At 43.7% G+C, this 20,100-nt stretch overlaps 1 protein-coding gene across 2 annotated transcripts in view; it reads left to right on the top strand.

Annotated features, from left to right (window-relative positions):
• pld3 (phospholipase D family member 3) overlaps positions 1-20,100 on the top strand; it is a 29,236-nt gene that overhangs the window by 4,226 nt on the left and 4,910 nt on the right. Inside the window, exons 3-11 of one of the 2 annotated variants that reach the window (XM_061972195.1) lie at positions 4,502-4,552; positions 4,621-4,778; positions 9,304-9,484; positions 9,570-9,687; positions 9,795-9,922; positions 14,819-15,016; positions 15,084-15,223; positions 15,289-15,454; positions 15,530-15,629. In XM_061972195.1, the coding sequence (XP_061828179.1) occupies positions 4,502-4,552; positions 4,621-4,778; positions 9,304-9,484; positions 9,570-9,687; positions 9,795-9,922; positions 14,819-15,016; positions 15,084-15,223; positions 15,289-15,454; positions 15,530-15,629 (1,240 nt within the window). Of the gene's footprint in view, positions 1-4,501; positions 4,553-4,620; positions 4,779-9,303; positions 9,485-9,569; positions 9,688-9,794; positions 9,923-14,818; positions 15,017-15,083; positions 15,228-15,288; positions 15,455-15,529; positions 15,630-20,100 lie in introns of both variants that reach the window. The other variant, XM_061972196.1, reaches the window with a different exon arrangement.

The raw sequence follows: 20,100 nt of genomic DNA, 5'->3' as shown, positions 1-20,100 counted from the left end.
GTGGCATCATACTACGCCCCCATCGTGCACAAATGACTGACAGACTCTTGGCTAATTTGGTCTTTTGCAAATGCAATGCAGCATAGGGCCCTGACATATAAAAAGTACAACTTTTTTGTTATGTTCACGTATATGTCATGTTTTTTCAATGTTAACACTTTTGTACAAATAAGTACATTTGCACTTTATTTTTCAATGTGTTTGTTCTGTAAAGGAATGAGTTAATGTTTAAAATGACTGGTTAATAGTGCTATTATAAAGTGCAATGTCAGCACAATTTTCTTTCCTGCAATTTAAAATGCACTTGTTTTAATAAATAAATACAGCGTTTGAAAAGCATACACAATCTGTGTTAATATATTAGTCTGTGGTTAAAAGGACTTGAAAGGACTCGAAACTCAAAATGCAGGACTTATGACTTGACTTGAGACTTTCCAGTCTTGACTTTGGACTTGACTCGGGGCTTGCCTGTCTTGACTCGGGACTTGACTCGGACTTGAGGGCAAAGACTTGAGACTTACTTGTGACTTGCAAAACAATGACTTGGTCCCACCTCTGCTGGTTACACTGACATTATATATCAAATAAGAATAATACTTAAAGTAGTTGTACTACTGGTCCGTATCTTTCTGAAAATGTTGCTCTGATAACAACTTATTTCATACTTTTTTGTCTACTCTTGGATTCAAAAACTACTACATCCAAACACACCTCCTGTATTTTTGACTGACTAATTAAGGAAAATGTTTAAAAAAGGCTCAAACAAACCTTTGAAACATTCTGGAAATATAATAAGCTTTTCCTCACTCTTTCACAAAGGTCCTTTTTGCCATTTTTGTGTAATCCATCCATCCGTCTATTTTCTACCGCTTGTCCCTTTCGGGGTCGCAGAGGGTGCTGGAGCCTATCTCAGCTGCACATGGGCGGAAGGCGGTTTACACCCTGGATAAGTTGCCACCTCATCACATGTCCAACACAGATAGACAGACAACATTCACACACCAGGGCCAATTTAGTGTTGCTTACGAGCAAAATACTAGAGATCGACTTTTTCTTTTCTTTTTTAATCTCATGGTATGATACTGTTACAGTAATAAGGCCACGGTACGATATTATTGTGGTATATGTAAAAAAAAAAAAAAGCTTGATTAAAATGTATACAGTGTTTCCCACAGGGCAGGCATCTATTTGTGGTGGTGTGGTCGGGGGGCGGTGGGGGGCAGCGGCGATGACCAAGAAGAACGCGGAGTTGGAATATAATTACAACACTTTATGTACATATTTATATACAGATTTGAACAATTAGTTATTCACTGAAATATATTTATTAATTGTGGTTCTTACAAAAAATATATCTTATAAAACATAAAAGCTAAAATGTCTCTTAAAGCTCTGCCCCTTTACTTAGTGCATACTAAATAATTTAATTTTAGCCTACAACTACAATCATATTATTTACCAGCAACATAAAGTGAAACAGAGGCAGAGGTGTATGTTTTGTCGTGGTGTGGAATATAAATTACCGTATTTTCCGCACTATTAGCCGCACCTAAAAACCACAAATTTACTCAAAAGCTGACAGTGCGGCTTATAACCCGGTGCGCTTTATATATGGATTAATATTAAGATTCATTTTCATAAAGTTTAGGTCTCGCAACTACGGTAAACAGCCGCCATCTTTTTTCCCCGTAGAAGCGGAAGCGCTTCTTCTTCTACGGCAAGCAACCGCCAAGGTAAGCACCCGCCCCCATAGAAGAGGAAGCGCTTCTTCTTCTACTGTAAGCAACCACCCGCCCCCGTAGAAGAAGAAGAAGCGCGCGGATATTACGTTTCATTTCCTTTGTGTGTTTACATCTGTAAAGACCACAAAATGGCTCCTACTAAGCGACAGGTTTCCGGTTCATGAAAAGACGCAATCTCTCCATCCGCACACGGACTACTATTTCACAGCAACTGCCTAAAGACTTTCAAGAAAAGCTGGCTACTTTCCGTGCATATTGTAAAAACAAGATAGCTGAAAAAAAGATCCGGCCAGAGAACATTATCAACATGGACGAGGTTCCACTGACTTTTGATATTCCTGTGAACCGCACTGTGGATACAACGGGAGCACGTACGGTGAGTATTCGCACCACAGGGAATGAGAAGTCATCCTTCACTGTGGTTCTAGCTTGCCATGCTAATGGCCAGAAACTTCCACCCATGGTGATATTCAAAAGGAAGACCTTACCAAAAGAGACCTTTCCAGCCGGCGTCATCATAAAAGCTAACTCGAAGGGATGGATGGATGAAGAAAAGATGAGCGAGTGGTTAAGGGAAGTTTACGCGAAGAGGCCGGGTGTCTTTTTTCACGCAGCTCCGTCCATGTTGATATACGACTCCATGCGCGCCCACATCACGCTGGTTTTTAATATATTATTAAAGTTTGACTGACCTATCTGACTGTTTTTTTGACATTCCCTTTAGCGCCGTTAGATGCGGCTTATAACACGGGGCGGCTTATAGGTGGACAAAGTTTTGAAATATGCCGTTCATTGAAGGTGCGGCTTATAACCCAGGGCGGCTTATGGTGCGGAAAATACGGTAGGACCCTTTTCATGAGAAAAGTGCATTTCTGATCTGACCCTGCTTTATTTTTCAGTGTTTGCTGAGTCTCACCTGTTCCCTCCGCCCTAATTTTTCTACTTGCCCGACTTCTCAAATCTACTTGCCCCAATATTTTTACTTGTCCTGCCTAGGTTTTTTTCTGGCTGTGTAGTGCTCATGGCTTATATCTTACTAAAATTCTTCCCGTTGACTATTTACAACACTACACAGTATTTATTATATATTATTATCTATAATTACATTTAAATGGCATTGCATACATGTAAAATTAAATGCTATTTCACATTATTTGACCAGTAGCAGTTACACCCATCTGAACAGGTCAGCCACCTGTTTAAAGCCCGATCACAGTTGAAATCTTGAAATGAAGGGCCTTTAATGGCCAAAACATTAACCTGGACAACATTTTAACAGCTGGTTGGCTCAGATTTTATTCTTTTCATTGCATTCACATGCTGCAGTGGACATTGTAGCTTGAGTATTAATGTAGTATCTGAAGCACCGTCTCCACGTGTGTTTATTGACAACAGGGTTATAACCTGGACACGTTAGCTCGTCGGTATGAAAAAAGGTGATTATTATTACGTGCGTCTGCCCTGGACTCCGAGTCAAACAGCGGCGGTGTTAATGAAGCACCGTCAGTGAAACGCTCGGTGAAATCGCGGATTAACGTTAAATATATGACGAGCCGCGAGCGATGCAGCTATAACCTATCTACCTATAAGCTATTTTACCCTCGTATTTTGATCCCGTCCGTCCGTCTTCGTCTTCTTCGTCTTCGTCTTCTTCTTCTGGCCCACCAGGTGAATTAAGTGCTATTGGCGGAGTTACAATGCATAGTAGGCTACCGCCACCTACTGCACCGGAGTTGTAACTACAAGCAACATTCACAGACAGAGTCCCATTGCTTTTATGAGCGGTCGAGCGAGTCAAAAGCCGAAAAATCCATTCGTGGCGGACGTAATTCTTTCGTGGCGGGCCGCCACAAATAAATGAATGTGTGGGAAACACTGGTGTAGTTTGTAAAATGAAGTGGCAGGAATGTTTAGGATAAACACAATTACTGTAATTGAACACAAACATAAGGCTAAAATGTACTGAAACATCCATTGTTTCAAGTACTATATTTTCCAGACCATAGGGCGCACCATAAGGCGCACTGCCAAAGAATGGTCTATTTTTTATCTTTTTTCACACCGGATTATAGGGCGCATTAAAGGAGTCATATTACTATTATTTTGTTCTAAATTGAAAAAACTTCCTTGTGGTCTACATAACATGTAATGGTGGTTCTTTGGTCAAAATGTTGCATAGATGATGTTTTACACATCATCTTCAAGCCGCTTTCTGACAGTTGCTTCAGGATGCGCCATTTTGTGGGCAGTCTTATTTACGTGGCTCACCTTCGGCAGCGTTTTCTCCCCTTCATCTTTGTTGTAGCGGTGTAGCGTGCAAGGACGGGAGTGGAAGAAGTGTCAAAAGATGGAGCTAAATGTTTTAATGACATTCAGACTTTACTTAAATCAACAACGGAGCAGCATCTCCTAATTCGGAAACAACAACACCGGAAATGTGTCCCGTGAAAAACCGTCCACTTGAACTCTCTAATAACTAAAGTTCCTTGGGTGAATAATGTAAACTCACTACACCGGTATGTTTTAGCGCTTTCATGGCGAGTTTACTGACAGCTATAAGTAAGAACTTTACACTACTTTATATTAGAAATAGCAACAGCGGAGGATGAATGTCCCATAACAAGAAGATAGAGAAAAAGAAGCAGCTTATTGACTACGATGTCGGCACGGACTACAAAGACAATAAAAGGCATTATATTCTATTCTATTCTTAACCTATAAAAACTTCCCTCACTAACGTTGCCCATGTTGTTCTCCAGCTGGCAGACGTCAGATGGACAAGGTCGGACTCCAACAGAAGAGCACAAACGGTAAGACACATGGTGAATTCAGTCACAGGCGGCCATGACACGAACATCTGTCGGGGTTTTGCTCGCAGTTCTCCTGCTGTTTGCTGGCCGTGGCTGCCGTCGCCTCTTCGCTGCTGGCTGCCACGGCGCTCTACAACCTGCTGGTGCCGACTGCTTTGTCCGCGCCTCCAAAAGCGAGTGGCGACTTACGACTGGACTCGGTCGAGTCCTGCTCTGACCCATGCAAGTAAGCCAACGCCAACAGAAGAAATAATTAAATAGTCTGCTTTCATTCGACTGAAAGCAAACTGGAATTGTTGGGTGAGGCATTTAAATCGGAGCAGGTTGTTTCTTTTAGTCCGCGTCTTTGTAAAATTAAATGAATTCATTATTAATGAAATAGGGGCCAGTCCACCAAATTGGTACCATTTGTTTCCCCAATAAATAAATGTACAATAAAATTAACTATACAATACATTTTGTTGTGTAGCCGTGATCTGATTCATTTAAAACCGTATTTAAACTACCATGAACACTGGAAAAACAGCATTTGTTGCCTCTTCTCACTTCCTAAAATTAGACATTACCATGAAATAATGTCAATTATAATACAGACAAGGGTTGTCCCGATACCAATGATTTAGTGCCGGTACCAAAATGAATATCGATTCTTTTCCAAATAAAGGGAACTACGAAAAATGTCAATATTGGCTTTATTTTAACAGAAAACCTTAAACTACATTAAACACTCACAGTCAAAGAACAATTTTACAAGGTTAAAATATAAATTAAAAGGCATCGAAATGGCATCGACCCTGAAGGGAATGTCTTTCCTGTGCTCCTCGACTACGGTCTGCATTGAACCGAACAGCAGGACAGGTGTAACAACTACATTATTACCTGTCACTCTTAATAACTCCCTGTGCAGATCTGAATGCTTATTATTTAAATGTTTACCTACGTTTGAAGCACGGGTGGTTATACTAATCACCACAATTGGCGTTTCATGTTGAGCATGTTTACAGAGCGCACAAGAAGACACTGCAAGGAGAGGAACAATGGCAAATAAAGGCAATTTTATTGCTTAATAAAGAGGGTGCCTGAAGCGCAATATGGCAGCTATTTAGGCTTCAAAACTTTCGATCAAGATAACGCTCTAAACACGGAAGTGCCATGCTGCTAGGGTTTGAAACATGCCTCGCCAAAGGTTGCATGATTAAAGTATTACTACCTTTGCTTCAAACTTAGCTAAACTATTAAATAACAAGCAGTCAGATCGACAGGTAATACCCTTAAATAGCTCCCCTGCTGTGCCCATGTAGATACGTAGATGCTCACCCAGCTGCTTCGCTTGATGCCAAATATTAGCGGAGTCCAAACCGCCTACGTAACATAAACTAATGCAAATAAAATGACAGAAATTTTGTAACAAATTGCTACAATTTGAGTTTTACCTGCTACATGTTTTATCTGTGTAGTTTTAGCTACAGTGTTGTTTTTAGTAATTAGCAGCACGGTGATACAGGAGTTAGTGCATGTGCCTCACAATACAAAAGTCCTGGGTTCGATCCCTGATATCAAAATACAAGGGTGTGTTGATTGTTCTTATGTCTCTGATGTGCACATCAATCGGTCTCAGGAGTAATTATTTGAAAAAAAATTTATTCACACAGTTAACCTGCATCACATCTGAGTGTCACCCAAATATTCACAGCATGTAGAAATGTGTCTATAACAGCCATGAAGTTGTTGTGAGTAAGGCTGCAGCTAACGATTATTTTTCTATCGATTAATCTATAGATTATTTTTTCGATTAATCGGTTAATCTATAGATTATTTTTTTCAATTAATCTATAGATTATTTTTCCTTTTACCGATTATTTTTTATTTAAAATGAAGATGAAAAAATAAATGTAGGCCAGTTTTTTCAAAAGGCATGACTTTTATTTACAAAAAAAAAAGTATGGCCACTCAGTCAACATTGACAACAACATGACAAAATATTCTGTAACAATGTAAACATTTAAAACTTTTAACATTTAACAAAATTAAAAGTAGCTTATTTGCTTTTTAATGTGCGAATATAAAAGTAAACATCCAGTGCAAATCTTAATATTCTGCAATAGTATAAGCATTTCTAAAGTAAAAGTATTGCTTATTTTGCTTTAAAATGTGCAAAAATAAAGATAAACATTCAATACAAAAAAGTGCAAAACGAAATATTGGATTTCACTCAAAAGACCAGACCGTAATTACTTTTTCCTTTTATTTTCCTTTAGTTTTCAACAGTTTTTCCTACGAAGAAACAGCTTCTTTTTTCTTCTTTAGTCTTTTTAGCAGTCTTTAGCAGTGTTAGTAGACTTAAGTTTCTTTAGCTGTCATTAGCTGTCTTTAGTAGCCTTTAGTAGCCTTTAGCTTCTTTAGTAGGTGAAAAACCTTTAAGGACAAAACACCACAAGATTAACATGCTGTAAAAAAATCAATCAATTATCAATCCCATAATTTACAACTATTAATTAGGCTATCAAACTCTTAACCATTAAACAAGTGCAAGAAAATGGGCACATCTTTTCCCTTTAAGTTAAAACAGATTTTAAATAAATTGTCTCAACATAAATGCACCAAGATACATATAAAATACATTTAAACCCAGAAACACAATAGATAAATGCAGCAGAAAACCCAATATGCAAATACATAAATACCTAACCAATTAACCACCTATTTAGATACATATTTAAAATCCATATTCAATATAAATATATTATTAATTTAGCAGTGAAACACTCAATCTTAAACGCTGTCTACTGGTAGAAAAATGCCCCTTTTTCTATGCCCTCACCAGCAGCCAATGATCCAACACAGTTAAATCCAACACTTGAAGTTGAGCGACTTCACCCTCCTGATGAAGCAAACTGCTCCAACATTTATCAAACTAAGCAAAGAATATCAACACTAAACAACAGTTACATAACACACTGTGTGTATTTAGCCTCCAGACTAAGCACGCTACATGCACACAACCCCCCCCCCCCAATCTCACCAGCGCAACAGGTGCGCCACACCCACGAAGAGAAATATTAAATCTTACATACTTTTGGCACAACTCTGGGTTATCTGTAATGAACTAAACCTTTTTCCACTCTGCGCTGGCGTCTTTTGTACTCCTTGATTTGACACAGCGGTCTAATTACCGGGCTCGCGCACCAGCAGATGAGACGGGAGCGCGCCGCGTTATACCTGCGCGTGAACGTAAACTGATCGGCTCTGATTTTATAAGCCGACTGGCCGAAATAATGCCGAATTATATACATTTCCTGGGGTTGCCTAGGTGAATAGGGATGCGGATGTGCTCTAAGATAAAATATACCGTATTTTCCGCACCATAAGGCGCCCTGGGTTAAAAGCCGCGCCTTCAATGAACGGCATATTTCAAAACTTTGTCCACCAATAAGCCGCCCCGTGTTGTAAGCCGCATCTAACTGCGCTAAAGGAATGTCAAAAAAACAGTCAGATAGGTCAGTCAAACTTTAATAATATATTAAAAACCAGCGTTCTAACAACTCTGTTCACTCCCAAAATGTACGCAAATGTGCAATCACAAACATACGTATATCAACATGGACAGAGCTGCGTGAAAAAAGCCACCCGGCCTCTTCGCGTAAACTTAAACTTACCTTAACCACTCGCTCATCTTTTCTTCATCCATCCCTTCGAGTTAGCTTTTATGATGACGCCGGCTGGAAAGGTCTCTTTTGGCAAGGTCTTCCTTTTGAATATCACCATGGGTGGAAGTTTCTGGCCATTAGCATGGCAAGCTAGAACCACAGTGAAGGATGACTTCTCATTCCCTGTGGTGCGAATATTCACCGTACGTGCTCCCGTTGTATCCACAGTGCGGTTCACAGGAATATCAGTTGCTGTGAAATACGGTAGTAATCCGTGTGCGGATGGAGAGATTGCGTCTTTTCATGAACCGGATCCTTGTCGCTTAGTAGGAGCCATTTTGTGGTCTTTACAGATGTAAACAGGAAATGAAACGTACGGTGATATCCGCGCGTTTTTTCTTCTTCTTCCGGGGGCGGGTGGTTGCTTACAGTAGAAGAAGAAGCGCTTCCTGTTCTATGGGGGCGGGTGCTTACCTTGGCGGTTGCTTGCGTAGAAGAAGAAGCGCTTCCTGTTCTACCGGGAAAAAAGATGGCGGCTGTTTACCTAAGTTGCGAGATCGAAACTTTATGAAAATGAATCTTAATATTTATCCATATATAAAGCGCACCGGGTTAAAAGCCGCACTGTCAGCTTTTGAGTAAATTTGTGGTTTTTAGGTGCGGCTAATGGTGCGGAAAATACGGTAATTGTATTAAGTGGGGTTTGGCTGGTTGCTAAACAGCCACGGTTGCGAGCTCGCGCGTCAGCTGACGAGACAGCTGTTCACCGCTACAACATTATTAGGCCGTTTATTGAAATACTCACACACTTTTGACGACTTTTGGCGTGCTTTTTTTTCCCTCGCTCGCACCGCTCGCATCATCTGCTTTGCGCTCCGCCATGACGGTAGTGTGACGTAAATATGCGACGCGTCGAAGCATAAAAACGGCGTCGACGTATTTACGTAACCGATGACGTCGACGCGTCGTTTCAGCCTTAGTTGTGAGGCACCGCACATTTCCACATCCAGTTGATACATCTCAACATTGCCGTGAAAAAGGGCATACGCCAGGTTTTTGTGCGAACACAGTCTTAATACATGAGGTCCCTGGTCTCCTCATTAGTATCGTCCTGGTGGAGAGCATTCCTCAGGGCGTGGACTTCAACTCCAGCACCACTCATGGCTCCATCTACCAGGCTTGGCTCCATCTGATGGCCCAGGCACACAGCAGCGTGGACATTGCGTCCTTCTACTGGACGCTCACTAACAACGACACCGGGACTGAGGAGCCCACAGCCGATCAGGTCAGCGCCAACACGTTGACGTAGTCGTCCACGACACGGTCCGACGCACGCGCCGTGACATTTATCAGTTGATGCCAACGCGCAGGGCGAGAACATCCTGAAGAACCTTGCTAAGCTCTCGGGGTCCGTGTCGGTCCGCATCGCCGTCAACGCGCCGAAAGGGGGTCGACTTCCTGACAACCTGAATGTGCTCAACGCCTCTGGTGAGTCAACAAAAACGTCAATGCGGATGGTGTGTTTTTGTCTCGTGACTTTACCGTGTAGTCACAAATTTCCATGGAAACATCAAGTCAATTGTGTGTGTTTGTAGGAGCCACTATTAGGACCGTCGACATGAAAAGGCTCACCACAGGGGTTCTCCACACCAAATTCTGGGTGGTGGACAAGAAACACGTTTACATCGGCAGCGCCAACATGGACTGGAGATCCCTCACACAGGTACACACACACACAAAGTATAGAGTTTGAAAGTGGGACGATAACATTGTAGGTCTTGCTGGACTCTGAATAGCTTATTTACACGGCTGAATGCAAGACTCTGAGTTTAGATTTTATTTAACAAGTTCAAAGCATTAGAGATGCGCGGATAGGCAATTATTTCATCCGCAACCGCATCACAAAAGTCATCAACCATCCGCCATCCACCCGAACTAACATTTAATCAAAACCGCACCCGCCCGCCATCCGCACCCGCCCGTTGTTATATATCTAATATAGACGATGCAAGGCATTAGTGAGGTTATAAAGTTTTTGCCTGTTAAAGAAAGGAGACTGATCCAATGCAGCAGAGACATTCAATGCTTGCCACGCTGTCACGGCCCAGACGCACACCAGTGCGCAATCATCTGGGAGCCGCGCTGAGCGCACCTCCAAGCGCGCTCGCGCCACTCAAACTGCTGCAGGCAGCTGCGTTTTATCTTGTTTTAACATCCTGTGGCACTCTTCTGGGATCACGGCGGACGAAACTGCTCATGCTCAGGGTGTTTGTGGAGGTTCGGGGTTTTGCACAAATGTGATGCACCATGTTAGATGTCCCGGTTTTGTGACTGTCGTCGACATAAACAGCGTCGCAGCTCTTGCAAATCACGTAGCCAGCATTACTATCATCCTGATTTACAACCTCATAAAAACGAGTCCACGCTGAACTTTTCTGGCCTTTTTTTCCCCTGGTCTTTAGCATTCCCTTTTTTAGTTTGTCGCGTACCACGTTTGCTGCCGGCGTTGCCATCTCTTTTTTTTTTCTTCTTCTGTTGTGGCATATGCTGCAGGTGCCTGCTCGTTTTTCGTATGTGGGTAACAACATTTAACTATGTATATATATTTACCAATTGGTTTAACTGCCACCCGCCTGAATCTATTTAAAATCTAATTTTTTTAAATTTCAACCGCCCGACCCGACCCGCGGATAAAATCTAATATTTTTTTTATTTCAACCGCCCGACCCGTGGATAATCCGCGGACTCCGCGGTTGTGTCCGCAAACCGCGCATCTCTAGTGCGCATCATTCAATGTTTATTTTTATTTTTTTATCAATGTTTATTTATATAGCCCTAAATCACAAGTGTCTCAAAGGGCTGCACAAGCCACAACGACATCCTCGGTACAAAGCCCACATAAGGGCAAGGAAAAACTCACCCCAGTGGGACGTCAATGTGAATGACTATGAGAAACCTTGGAGAGGACCGCATATGTGGGTAACACCCCCCCCCCCCCCCTCTAGGGGAGACCGAAAGCAATGGATGTCGAGTGGGTCTGACATAATATTGTGAGAGTCCAGTCCATAGTGGATCTAACATAATAGTGAGAGTCCAGTCCATAGTGGATCTAACATAATAGTGAGAGTCCAGTCCATAGTGGATCAAACATAATAGTGAGAGTCCAGTCCATAGTGGATCTAACATAATAGTGTGAGAGTCCAGTCCATAGTGGATCTAACATATTAATGAGAGTCCAGTCCATAGTAGATCTAACATAATAGTGAGAGTCCAGTCCATAGTGGATCTAACATATTAGTGAGAGTCCAGTCCATAGTGGATCTAACATATTAGTGAGAGTCCAGTCCATAGTAGATCTAACATAATAGTGAGAGTCCAGTCCATAGTGGATCTAACATAATAGTGAGAGTCCAGTCCATAGTGGATCTAACATAATAGTAAGAGTCCAGTCCATAGTGGATCTAACATAATAGTGTGAGAGTCCAGTCCATAGTGGATCTAACATAATAGTGAGAGTCCAGTCCATAGTGGATCTAACATAATAGTGAGAGTCCAGTCCATAGTGGATCTAATATAATAGTGAGAGTCCAGTCCATAGTAGATCCAACATAATAGTGAGAGTCCAGTCCATAGTGGATCTAACATAATAGTGAGAGTCCAGTCCATAGTAGATCTAACATAATAGTGAGAGTCCAGTCCATAGTGGATCTAACATAATAGTAAGAGTCCAGTCCATAGTGGATCTAACATAATAGTGAGAGTCCAGTCCATAGTGGATCCAACATAATAGTGAGAGTCCAGTCCATAGTGGGGCCAGCAGGAGACCATCCCGAGCGGAGACAGGTCAGCGACGCAGAGATGTCCCCAACCGATGCACAGGCGAGTGGTCCACCCCGGGTCCCGACTCTGGACAGCCAGCACTTCATCCATGGCCACCGGACCTGTGTGTCTCTCCCCCTCCACAAGGGAGAGGGGGGCAGAGGAGAAAGAAAAGAAACGGCAGATCAACTAGTCTAAACAGGGGGGCTATTTAAAGGGGAACATTATCACAATTTCAGAATTGTTAAAACCATTAAAAATCAGTTCCCAGTGGCTTATTATATTTTTCGAAGTTTTTTTCAAAATTTTACCCATCACGCAATATCTCTAAAAAAAGCTTCAAAGTGCCTGATTTTAACCACCCGTCCATTTTCCTGTGACGTCACATAGTGAAGCCAACACAAACAAACATGGCGGATAGAACAGCAAGCTATAGCGACATTAGCTCGGTTTCAGACTTGTATTTCAGCGGCTTAAGCGATTCAACAGATTACGCATGTATTGAAACGGATGGTTATAGTGTGGAGGCAGGTAGCGAAAACCAAATTGAAGAAGAAACTGAAGCTATTGAGCCATATCGGTTTGAACCGTATGCAAGCGAAACCCACGAAAACGACACGACAGCCAGCGACACGGGAGAAAGCGAGGACGAATTTGGCGATCGCCTTCTAACCAACGATTGGTATGTGTTTGTTTGGCATTAAAGGAAACTAACAACTATGAACTAGGTTTACAGCATATGAAATACATTTGGCAACAACATGCACTTTGAGAGTGCAGACAGCCCAGTTTTCATCAATTAATATATTCTGTAGACATACCCTCATCCGCTCTCTTTTCCTGAAAGCTGATCTGTCCAGTTTTGGAGTTGATGTCAGCAGGCCAGGGAAGCTAGGGTCGATAACTCGCTCGTCTGCGGGAACAAACTGCCGCCATTGCTTGCCGTGCTAGCGAGGTCCTTTGTCCCTGAATTGCTCACACACTCCGGCAGATTCAATGGAAGTCTGGCGGCAGATTTCTTTGACTTTATCGTTGGAAATGCATCTGCTTTGAGTGTCGCAGGATATCCACACATTCTTGCCATCTCTGTCGTAGCATAGCTTTCGTCGGTAAAGTGTGCGGAACAAACGTCCAATTTCTTGCCACTTTGGCATCTTTGGGCCACTGGTGCAACTTGAATCCGTCCCTGTTGGTGTTGTTACACCCTCCGACAACACACCCACGAGGCATGATGTCTCCAGGGTACGGAAAACAGTCGAAAAAACGGAAAATAACAGAGCTGATTTGACCCGGTGTTTGAGAAAATGGCGGATTGCTTCCCAAGAGCGAATATTAGAAATGCGTTTAATTCGCCAAAATTCACCCATTTAGAGTTCGGAAATCGGTTAAAAAAATATATGGTCTTTTTTTCTGCAACATCAAGGTATATATTGACGCTTACATAGGTCTGGTGATAATGTTCCCCTTTTAAAGGCTAGAGTATACAAATGAGTTTTAAGATGGGACTTAAATGCTTCTACTGAGGTAGCATCTCTTAACTGTTACCGGGAGGGCATTCCATAGTACTGGAGCCCCAATAGAAAACGCTCTATAGCCCGCAGACTTTTTTTGGGCTAGACCGTGTAGTATTTTATACGTAAGTAGTAAAACCTTAAAGTCACATCTTAAGTGCACAGGAAGCCAGTGCAGGTGAGCCAGTATAGGTATATATATATATATATATATATATATGTATATAAAGGTATATACAGTATAGGCGTAATATGATCAAACTTTCTTGTTCTTGTCAAAAGTCTAGCAGCCGCATTTTGTACCAATTGTAGTATTTTAATGCTAGACATAGGGAGACCTGAAAATAATACGCTACAGTAATCGAGACGAGACGTAACGAACGCATGAATAATGATCTCAGTGTCGCTAGTGGACAAAATGGAACGAATTTTAGCGATATTACGCAGATGAAAGAAGGCCGTTTTAGTAACACTCTTAATGTGTGACTCAAAGGAGAGAGTTGGGTGGAAGATAATACCCAGATTCTTTACCGAGTCGCCTTGTGTAATTGTTTGGTTGTCAAATGTTAAGGTGGTATTAATAAATAAATGTCGGTGTCTAGCAGGACCGATAATCAGCATTTCCGTTTTCTTGGCGTTGAGTTGCAAGAAGTTAGCGGACATCCATTGTTTAATTTCATTAAGACACGCCTCCAGCTGACTACAATCCGGCGTGTTGGTCAGCTTTAGGGGCATGTAGAGTTGGCTGTCATCATCATAACAATGAAAGCTAACACCGTATTTGCGTATGATGTCGCCTAGCGGCAGCATGTAAATACTAAAGAGTGCAGGGCCAAGAACCGAACCCTGAGGAACTCCGCACGTTACCATAACATAGTCCGAGGTCACATTGTTATGGGAGACGCACTGCATCCTGTCAGTAAGATAAGAGTTAAACCACGACAAGGCTAAATCTGACATACCAACACGTGTTTTGATACGCTCTAATAAAATATTATGATCGACGGTATGGAAAGCAGCGCTAAGATCAAGAAGCAGCAACATAGATGACGCATCAGAATCCATCGTTAGCACTAGATCATTAGTAATTTTCGCGAGGGCTGTCTCCGTAGAGTGATTTGCCCTGAAACCGGATTGAAAAGGTTCACAGAGATTGTTAGCTTTCATGTATTTCTACTTAATTTTTGGGGGGACTTTTTGTGTCTGCACCGCAACCACATCATTTTCCCATTTTGGGATAAATCACATCTATCCTATCCTACAAAGCAGCGTGTGTGTGTGTGTTCCAGGTGAAGGAGCTGGGTGCCGTGGTCTACAACTGCAGCTGCCTGGCTTCAGACCTGTCCAAGATCTTCGAGGCCTACTGGTTCTTGGGCGAGAGCCGGTCCATCCCGTCCCCGTGGCCCAGCAGCTTCTCCACGGCGTACAACAAGGACACGCCCCTCCAGCTGCCACTCAACAACACGCCCTCCAGCGTCTACTTGTCGGTGAGGCTCCGACAAGGCTGTTTGTTTGTTTTTTCGCTCCAATGTTCTTCTTCTTCTCGCCCATCAGAGCTCTCCTCCGCCCTTGTGTGCCGCCGGGAGGACGTCCGACCTGGAGTCCATCCTGAGCGTGATGGAGGACGCTGAGAGTTTCATCTACATCTCTGTCATGAACTACCTGCCCACCATGGAGTACTCTCATTTTCCAAGGTACCTCTCTTTTTTCCCCTCCCCGTTTCCTAAAGTGACCCGTCACACTCCTGCATGCGACGCAGATACTGGGATGCCATCGACACCCAGCTGAGGCGGATGGTCTACGAGAAACATGTGCGAGTGCGGCTGCTGATTAGCTGCTGGGCTAACACGTCGCCCACCATGTTCCCCTTCCTCAAGTCGCTGGCGGCCATCTACGAGCCAAAAAGCAAACTGGACATCCAGGCGGTGAGCAGACGCCATGTTGGTCCCAAGGCGCTGTAACACACAAGCTGACAGACGACACGTCTCTTCTCTCTGCAGCGACTCTTCGTGGTTCCTGCCACTACCGGGCAGAAGCACATACCCTTCGCCAGAGTCAACCACAACAAATACATGGTGACCGACAAGGTCGCCTACATCGGTAAGTTGGCCGGCCGATACGAAATATGAAAGAGACAAAACAATGCATATCAGTGCAGACCTCCGCCAAGCCCAAATAATGCTGGAGGTGTCCGCACTGAAGAAGAAAAAAAAATCCCACTCCATTCCTTTAGGCGGCAGTAATGCAAAAAGTCAGTGCAGTTTGCCACACGCAGAAAACCTTTTTATTTCATTTTTTTCTAAAACCCTCTCATCTGCTGGGTCACTGCCCCATTTCAGGAAACTTAAGACCTCAATCTGTACTAAGGTTGCGCAATATATACGATATAAATGATACAAATATGACCAACGATAGAGGTTTTAATAGTAGTGTGACAGTGCATGTTGGTGAGTCTGCTGACACGTCCTAACAAAACTTTAAGGAGGTTGTCACAGAAGTAAACAAGGTAGATGTCTCTTAATAATATAATATGTGTGTGTGTGTGTGTGTATGTGTGTGTGTGTGTGTGTGTGTGTATATATATATATATATATATACTGTGTATATATATATATATACTGTATATATACTGTATATATATATATATATATCCATCCATCCATCCATCTTCTTCCGCTTATCCGAGGTCGGGTCGCGGGGGCAGCAGCCTAAGCAGGGAAGCCCAGACTTCCCTCTCCCCAGCCACTTCGTCCAGCTCCTCCCGGGGGATCCCGAGGCGTTCCCAGGCCAGCCGGGAGACATAGTCTTCCCAGCGTGTCCTGGGTCTTCTCCGTGGCCTCCTACCGGTCCGACGTGCCCTAAACACCTCCCGAGGGAGGCGATCGGGTGGCATCCTGACCAGATGCCTGAACCACCTCATCCTGCTCCTCTCCATGTGGAGGAGCAGCGGCTTTACTTTGAGCTCCCCCCGGATGACAGAGCTTCTCACCCTATCTCTAAGGGAGAGCCCCACCACCCGGCGGAGGAAACTCATTTCGGCCGCTTGTACCCGTGATCTTGTCCTTTCGGTCATAACCCAAAGCTCATGACCATAGGTGAGGATGGGAACATAGATCGACCGGTAAATCGAGAGCTTTGCCTTCCGGCTCAGCTCCTTCTTCACCACAACGGATCGATACAGCGTCCGCATTACTGAAGATGCCGCACCGATCCGCCTGTCGATCTCACGATCCACTCTTCCCTCACTCGTGAACAAGACTCCGAGGTACTTGAACTCCTCCACTTGGGGCAGGGTCTCCTCCCCAACCCGAAGATGGCATTCCACCCTTTTCCGGGCGAGAACCATGGACTCGGACTTGGAGGTGCTGATTCTCATCCCAGTCGCTTCACACTCGGCTGCGAACCGATCCAGCGAGAGCTGAAGATCCTGGCCAGATGAAGCCATCAGGACCACATCATGTTTAAAAAGCAGAGACCTAATCCTGCAGCCACCAAACCAGATCCCCTCAACGCCTTGACTGCGCCTAGAAATTCTGTCCATAAAAGTTATGAACAGAATGGGTGACAAAGGGCAGCCTTGGCGGAGTCCAACCCTCACTGGAAACGTGTCCGACTTACTGCCGGCAATGCGGACCAAGCTCTGACACTGATCATACAGGGAGCGGACTGCCACAATCAGACAGTCCGTTACCCCATACTCTCTGAGCACTCCCCACAGGACTTCCCGGGGTACACGGTCGAATGCCTTCTCCAAGTCCACAAAACACATATATATATATATATATATATATATATAAATATATATATACATACATGGACTTGGAGAAGGCATTCGACCGTGTACCCCGGGAAGTCCTGTGGGGAGTGCTCAGAGAGTATGGGGTAACGGACTGTCTGATTGTGGCAGTTCGCTCCCTGTATGATCAGTGTCAGAGCTTGGTCCGCATTGCCGGCAGTAAGTCGGACACGTTTCCAGTGAGGGTTGGACTCCGCCAAGGCTGCCCTTTGTCACCCATTCTGTTCATAACCTTTATGGACAGAATTTCTAGGCGCAGTCAAGGCGTTGAGGGGATCTGGTTTGGTGGCTGCAGGATTAGGTCTCTGCTATTTGCAGATGATGTGGTCCTGATGGCTTCCTCCGGCCAAGATCTTCAGCTCTCACTGGATCGGTTCGCAGCCGAGTGTGAAGCGACTGGGATGGGAATCAGCACCTCCAAGTCCGAGTCCATGGTTCTCTCCCGGAAAAGGGTGGAGTGCCATCTCCGGGTTGGGGAGGAGATCTTGCCCCAAGTGGAGGAGTTCAAGTACCTCGGAGTCTTGTTCACGAGTGAGGGAAGAGTGGATCGTGAGATCGACAGGCGGATCGGTGCGGCGTCTTCAGTAATGCGGACGCTGTATCGATCCGTTGTGGTGAAGAAGGAGCTGAGCCGGAAGGCAAAGCTCTCGATTTACCGGTCGATCTGCGTTCCCATCCTCACCTATGGTCATGAGCTTTGGGTCATGACCGAAAGGACAAGATCACGGGTACAAGCGGCCGAAATGAGTTTCCTCCGCCGGGTGGTGGGGCTCTCCCTTAGAGATAGGGTGAGAAGCTCTGTCATCCGGGGGGAGCTCAAAGTAAAGCCGCTGCTCCTCCACATGGAGAGGAGCCAGATGAGGTGGTTCGGGCATCTGGTCAGGATGCCACCCGAACGCCTCCCCAGGAAGGTGTTTCGGGCACGTCCGACCGGTAGGAGGCCACGGGGAAGACCCAGTACACGCTGGGAAGACTATCTCTCCCGGCTGGCCTGGGAACGCCTCGGGATCCCCCGGGAGGAGCTGGACGAAGTGGCTGGGGAGAGGGAAGTCTGGGCTTCCCTGCTTAAGCTGCTGCCCCCGCGACCCGACCTCGGATAAGCGGAAGAAGATGGATGGATATACATACATATAATATACATATATATATATATATATATATATATATATATATATATATATATATATATATATATATATATATATATATATATATATATATATATATATATATATATATATATATATATCAGTGACGTGCGGTGAGGTTGATGGCTGGTGAGGCACTGACTTCATCACAGTCAGATTTACAAACATATGAACCCTAAAGAGTATCTTATTCACCATTTGATTGGCAGCAGTTAACGGGTTATGTTTAAAAGCTCATACCAGCATTCTTCCCTGCTTGGCACTCAGCATCAAGGGTTGGAATTGGGGGTTAAATCACCAAAAATGATTCCCGGGAGCAGCGCCGCTGCTCCCCACTGCTCCCCTCACCTCCCAGGGGGTGATCAAGGGGATGGGTCAAATGCAGAGGACACATTTCACCACACCTAGTGTGTGTGTGACAATCATTGCTACTTTAACTTAACTTTAACTTTACACATACAAACTGTAGCACACAAAAAAGCACATTTAATTAAAAAAAAACGTTATTATGGTCTTACCTTTACTTATAAATGAAGTCCATGCGCCGCTCCTTCTGAACAAAAGCATCGATAACTTGTTTATAGAAGTCTTCCTTATCTTTCTTCAGTTTTAAAAGTCTCTCTGTCTCGATGGAGATCTTCCTTTAATTATTACCTCCTGCTTCAATTGAAAGTCCTTAGATATGTAATCCTCCATGTTAAAAGTCCAGGCGAGAGGAAAAAAAGAAACGATCGCTAACTGTTGCTGCTTGTTGTCACTTATTCTGCAGCCGAGTAGTCGCAAAACTGATCCCTGGGATCACTAGCGCCCTCTACCACCAGGAGGCGGGATTACTGCGAGCCTCAGCCAGTGCTTCTTCGCAGCCGTTTTATGATTGCTCAGCACAAGAAATACGTTACACACATACAGTTGTTGACAAAATACACTGTACATTATATACCTCACCTTACTAAATTATGGAAATGTATAATATAATTCATATAGCAATACGGTCTCACTGCACAGCAGGCCAGCAGTTAGCCGAGTCATTGCGCAATCCATGGTGAGGCTCAACTGGCTGGTGACTCACCGCAAGTCTCTTCTCAGTATTTGAACGGCAAATGTGAAAATTCAGCGATTTTTTTTTTTTTTAATAAATGTTTTTATTAAATTTGACAGGTATTACAATATACAATAGAACAGTAGTCACATTTTCCCCTTTTTTTCCCATCCACTTCCAAGAACAACAACCCGACACATACCCCATACACACATACCCCCCCAGGTCCTACATACAGTAAGTTAAAGGTACAGTCACAAATGGAAAATAATTAGTACATCACTTTCTTCTCAACATAGGCAGATAGTAAATATACACCCAGAATAAATATAAATAAAAAAAACAAAAAACAAAAAGGAAGCTGGTTTATGAAAGGTGAACTTTTCATGTGTCCTGTAGCGTCTTTAATTTAGCTATGTAGTCAACCACACAGCCCCAAACAGAATAAAACTTCCTAGGTGCCCCCCTAAGATTGAACTTTATTTTCTCCAGATCTAAATACATCATAAGGTCTTTAAGCCATAAGGAGGCTTTGGGGCAGACTGGTGACTTCCACTCCAGCAAAATTCTCCTACATGCTAATAAGGA

The sequence above is a fragment of the Nerophis lumbriciformis genome, linkage group LG17, assembly GCF_033978685.3.
Source record: "Nerophis lumbriciformis linkage group LG17, RoL_Nlum_v2.1, whole genome shotgun sequence".
NCBI lineage: Eukaryota > Metazoa > Chordata > Actinopteri > Syngnathiformes > Syngnathidae > Nerophis > Nerophis lumbriciformis.
The sequence above is the reverse complement of the archived record's forward strand: the minus strand, read 5'-3'. Positions and strand labels throughout refer to the sequence as shown.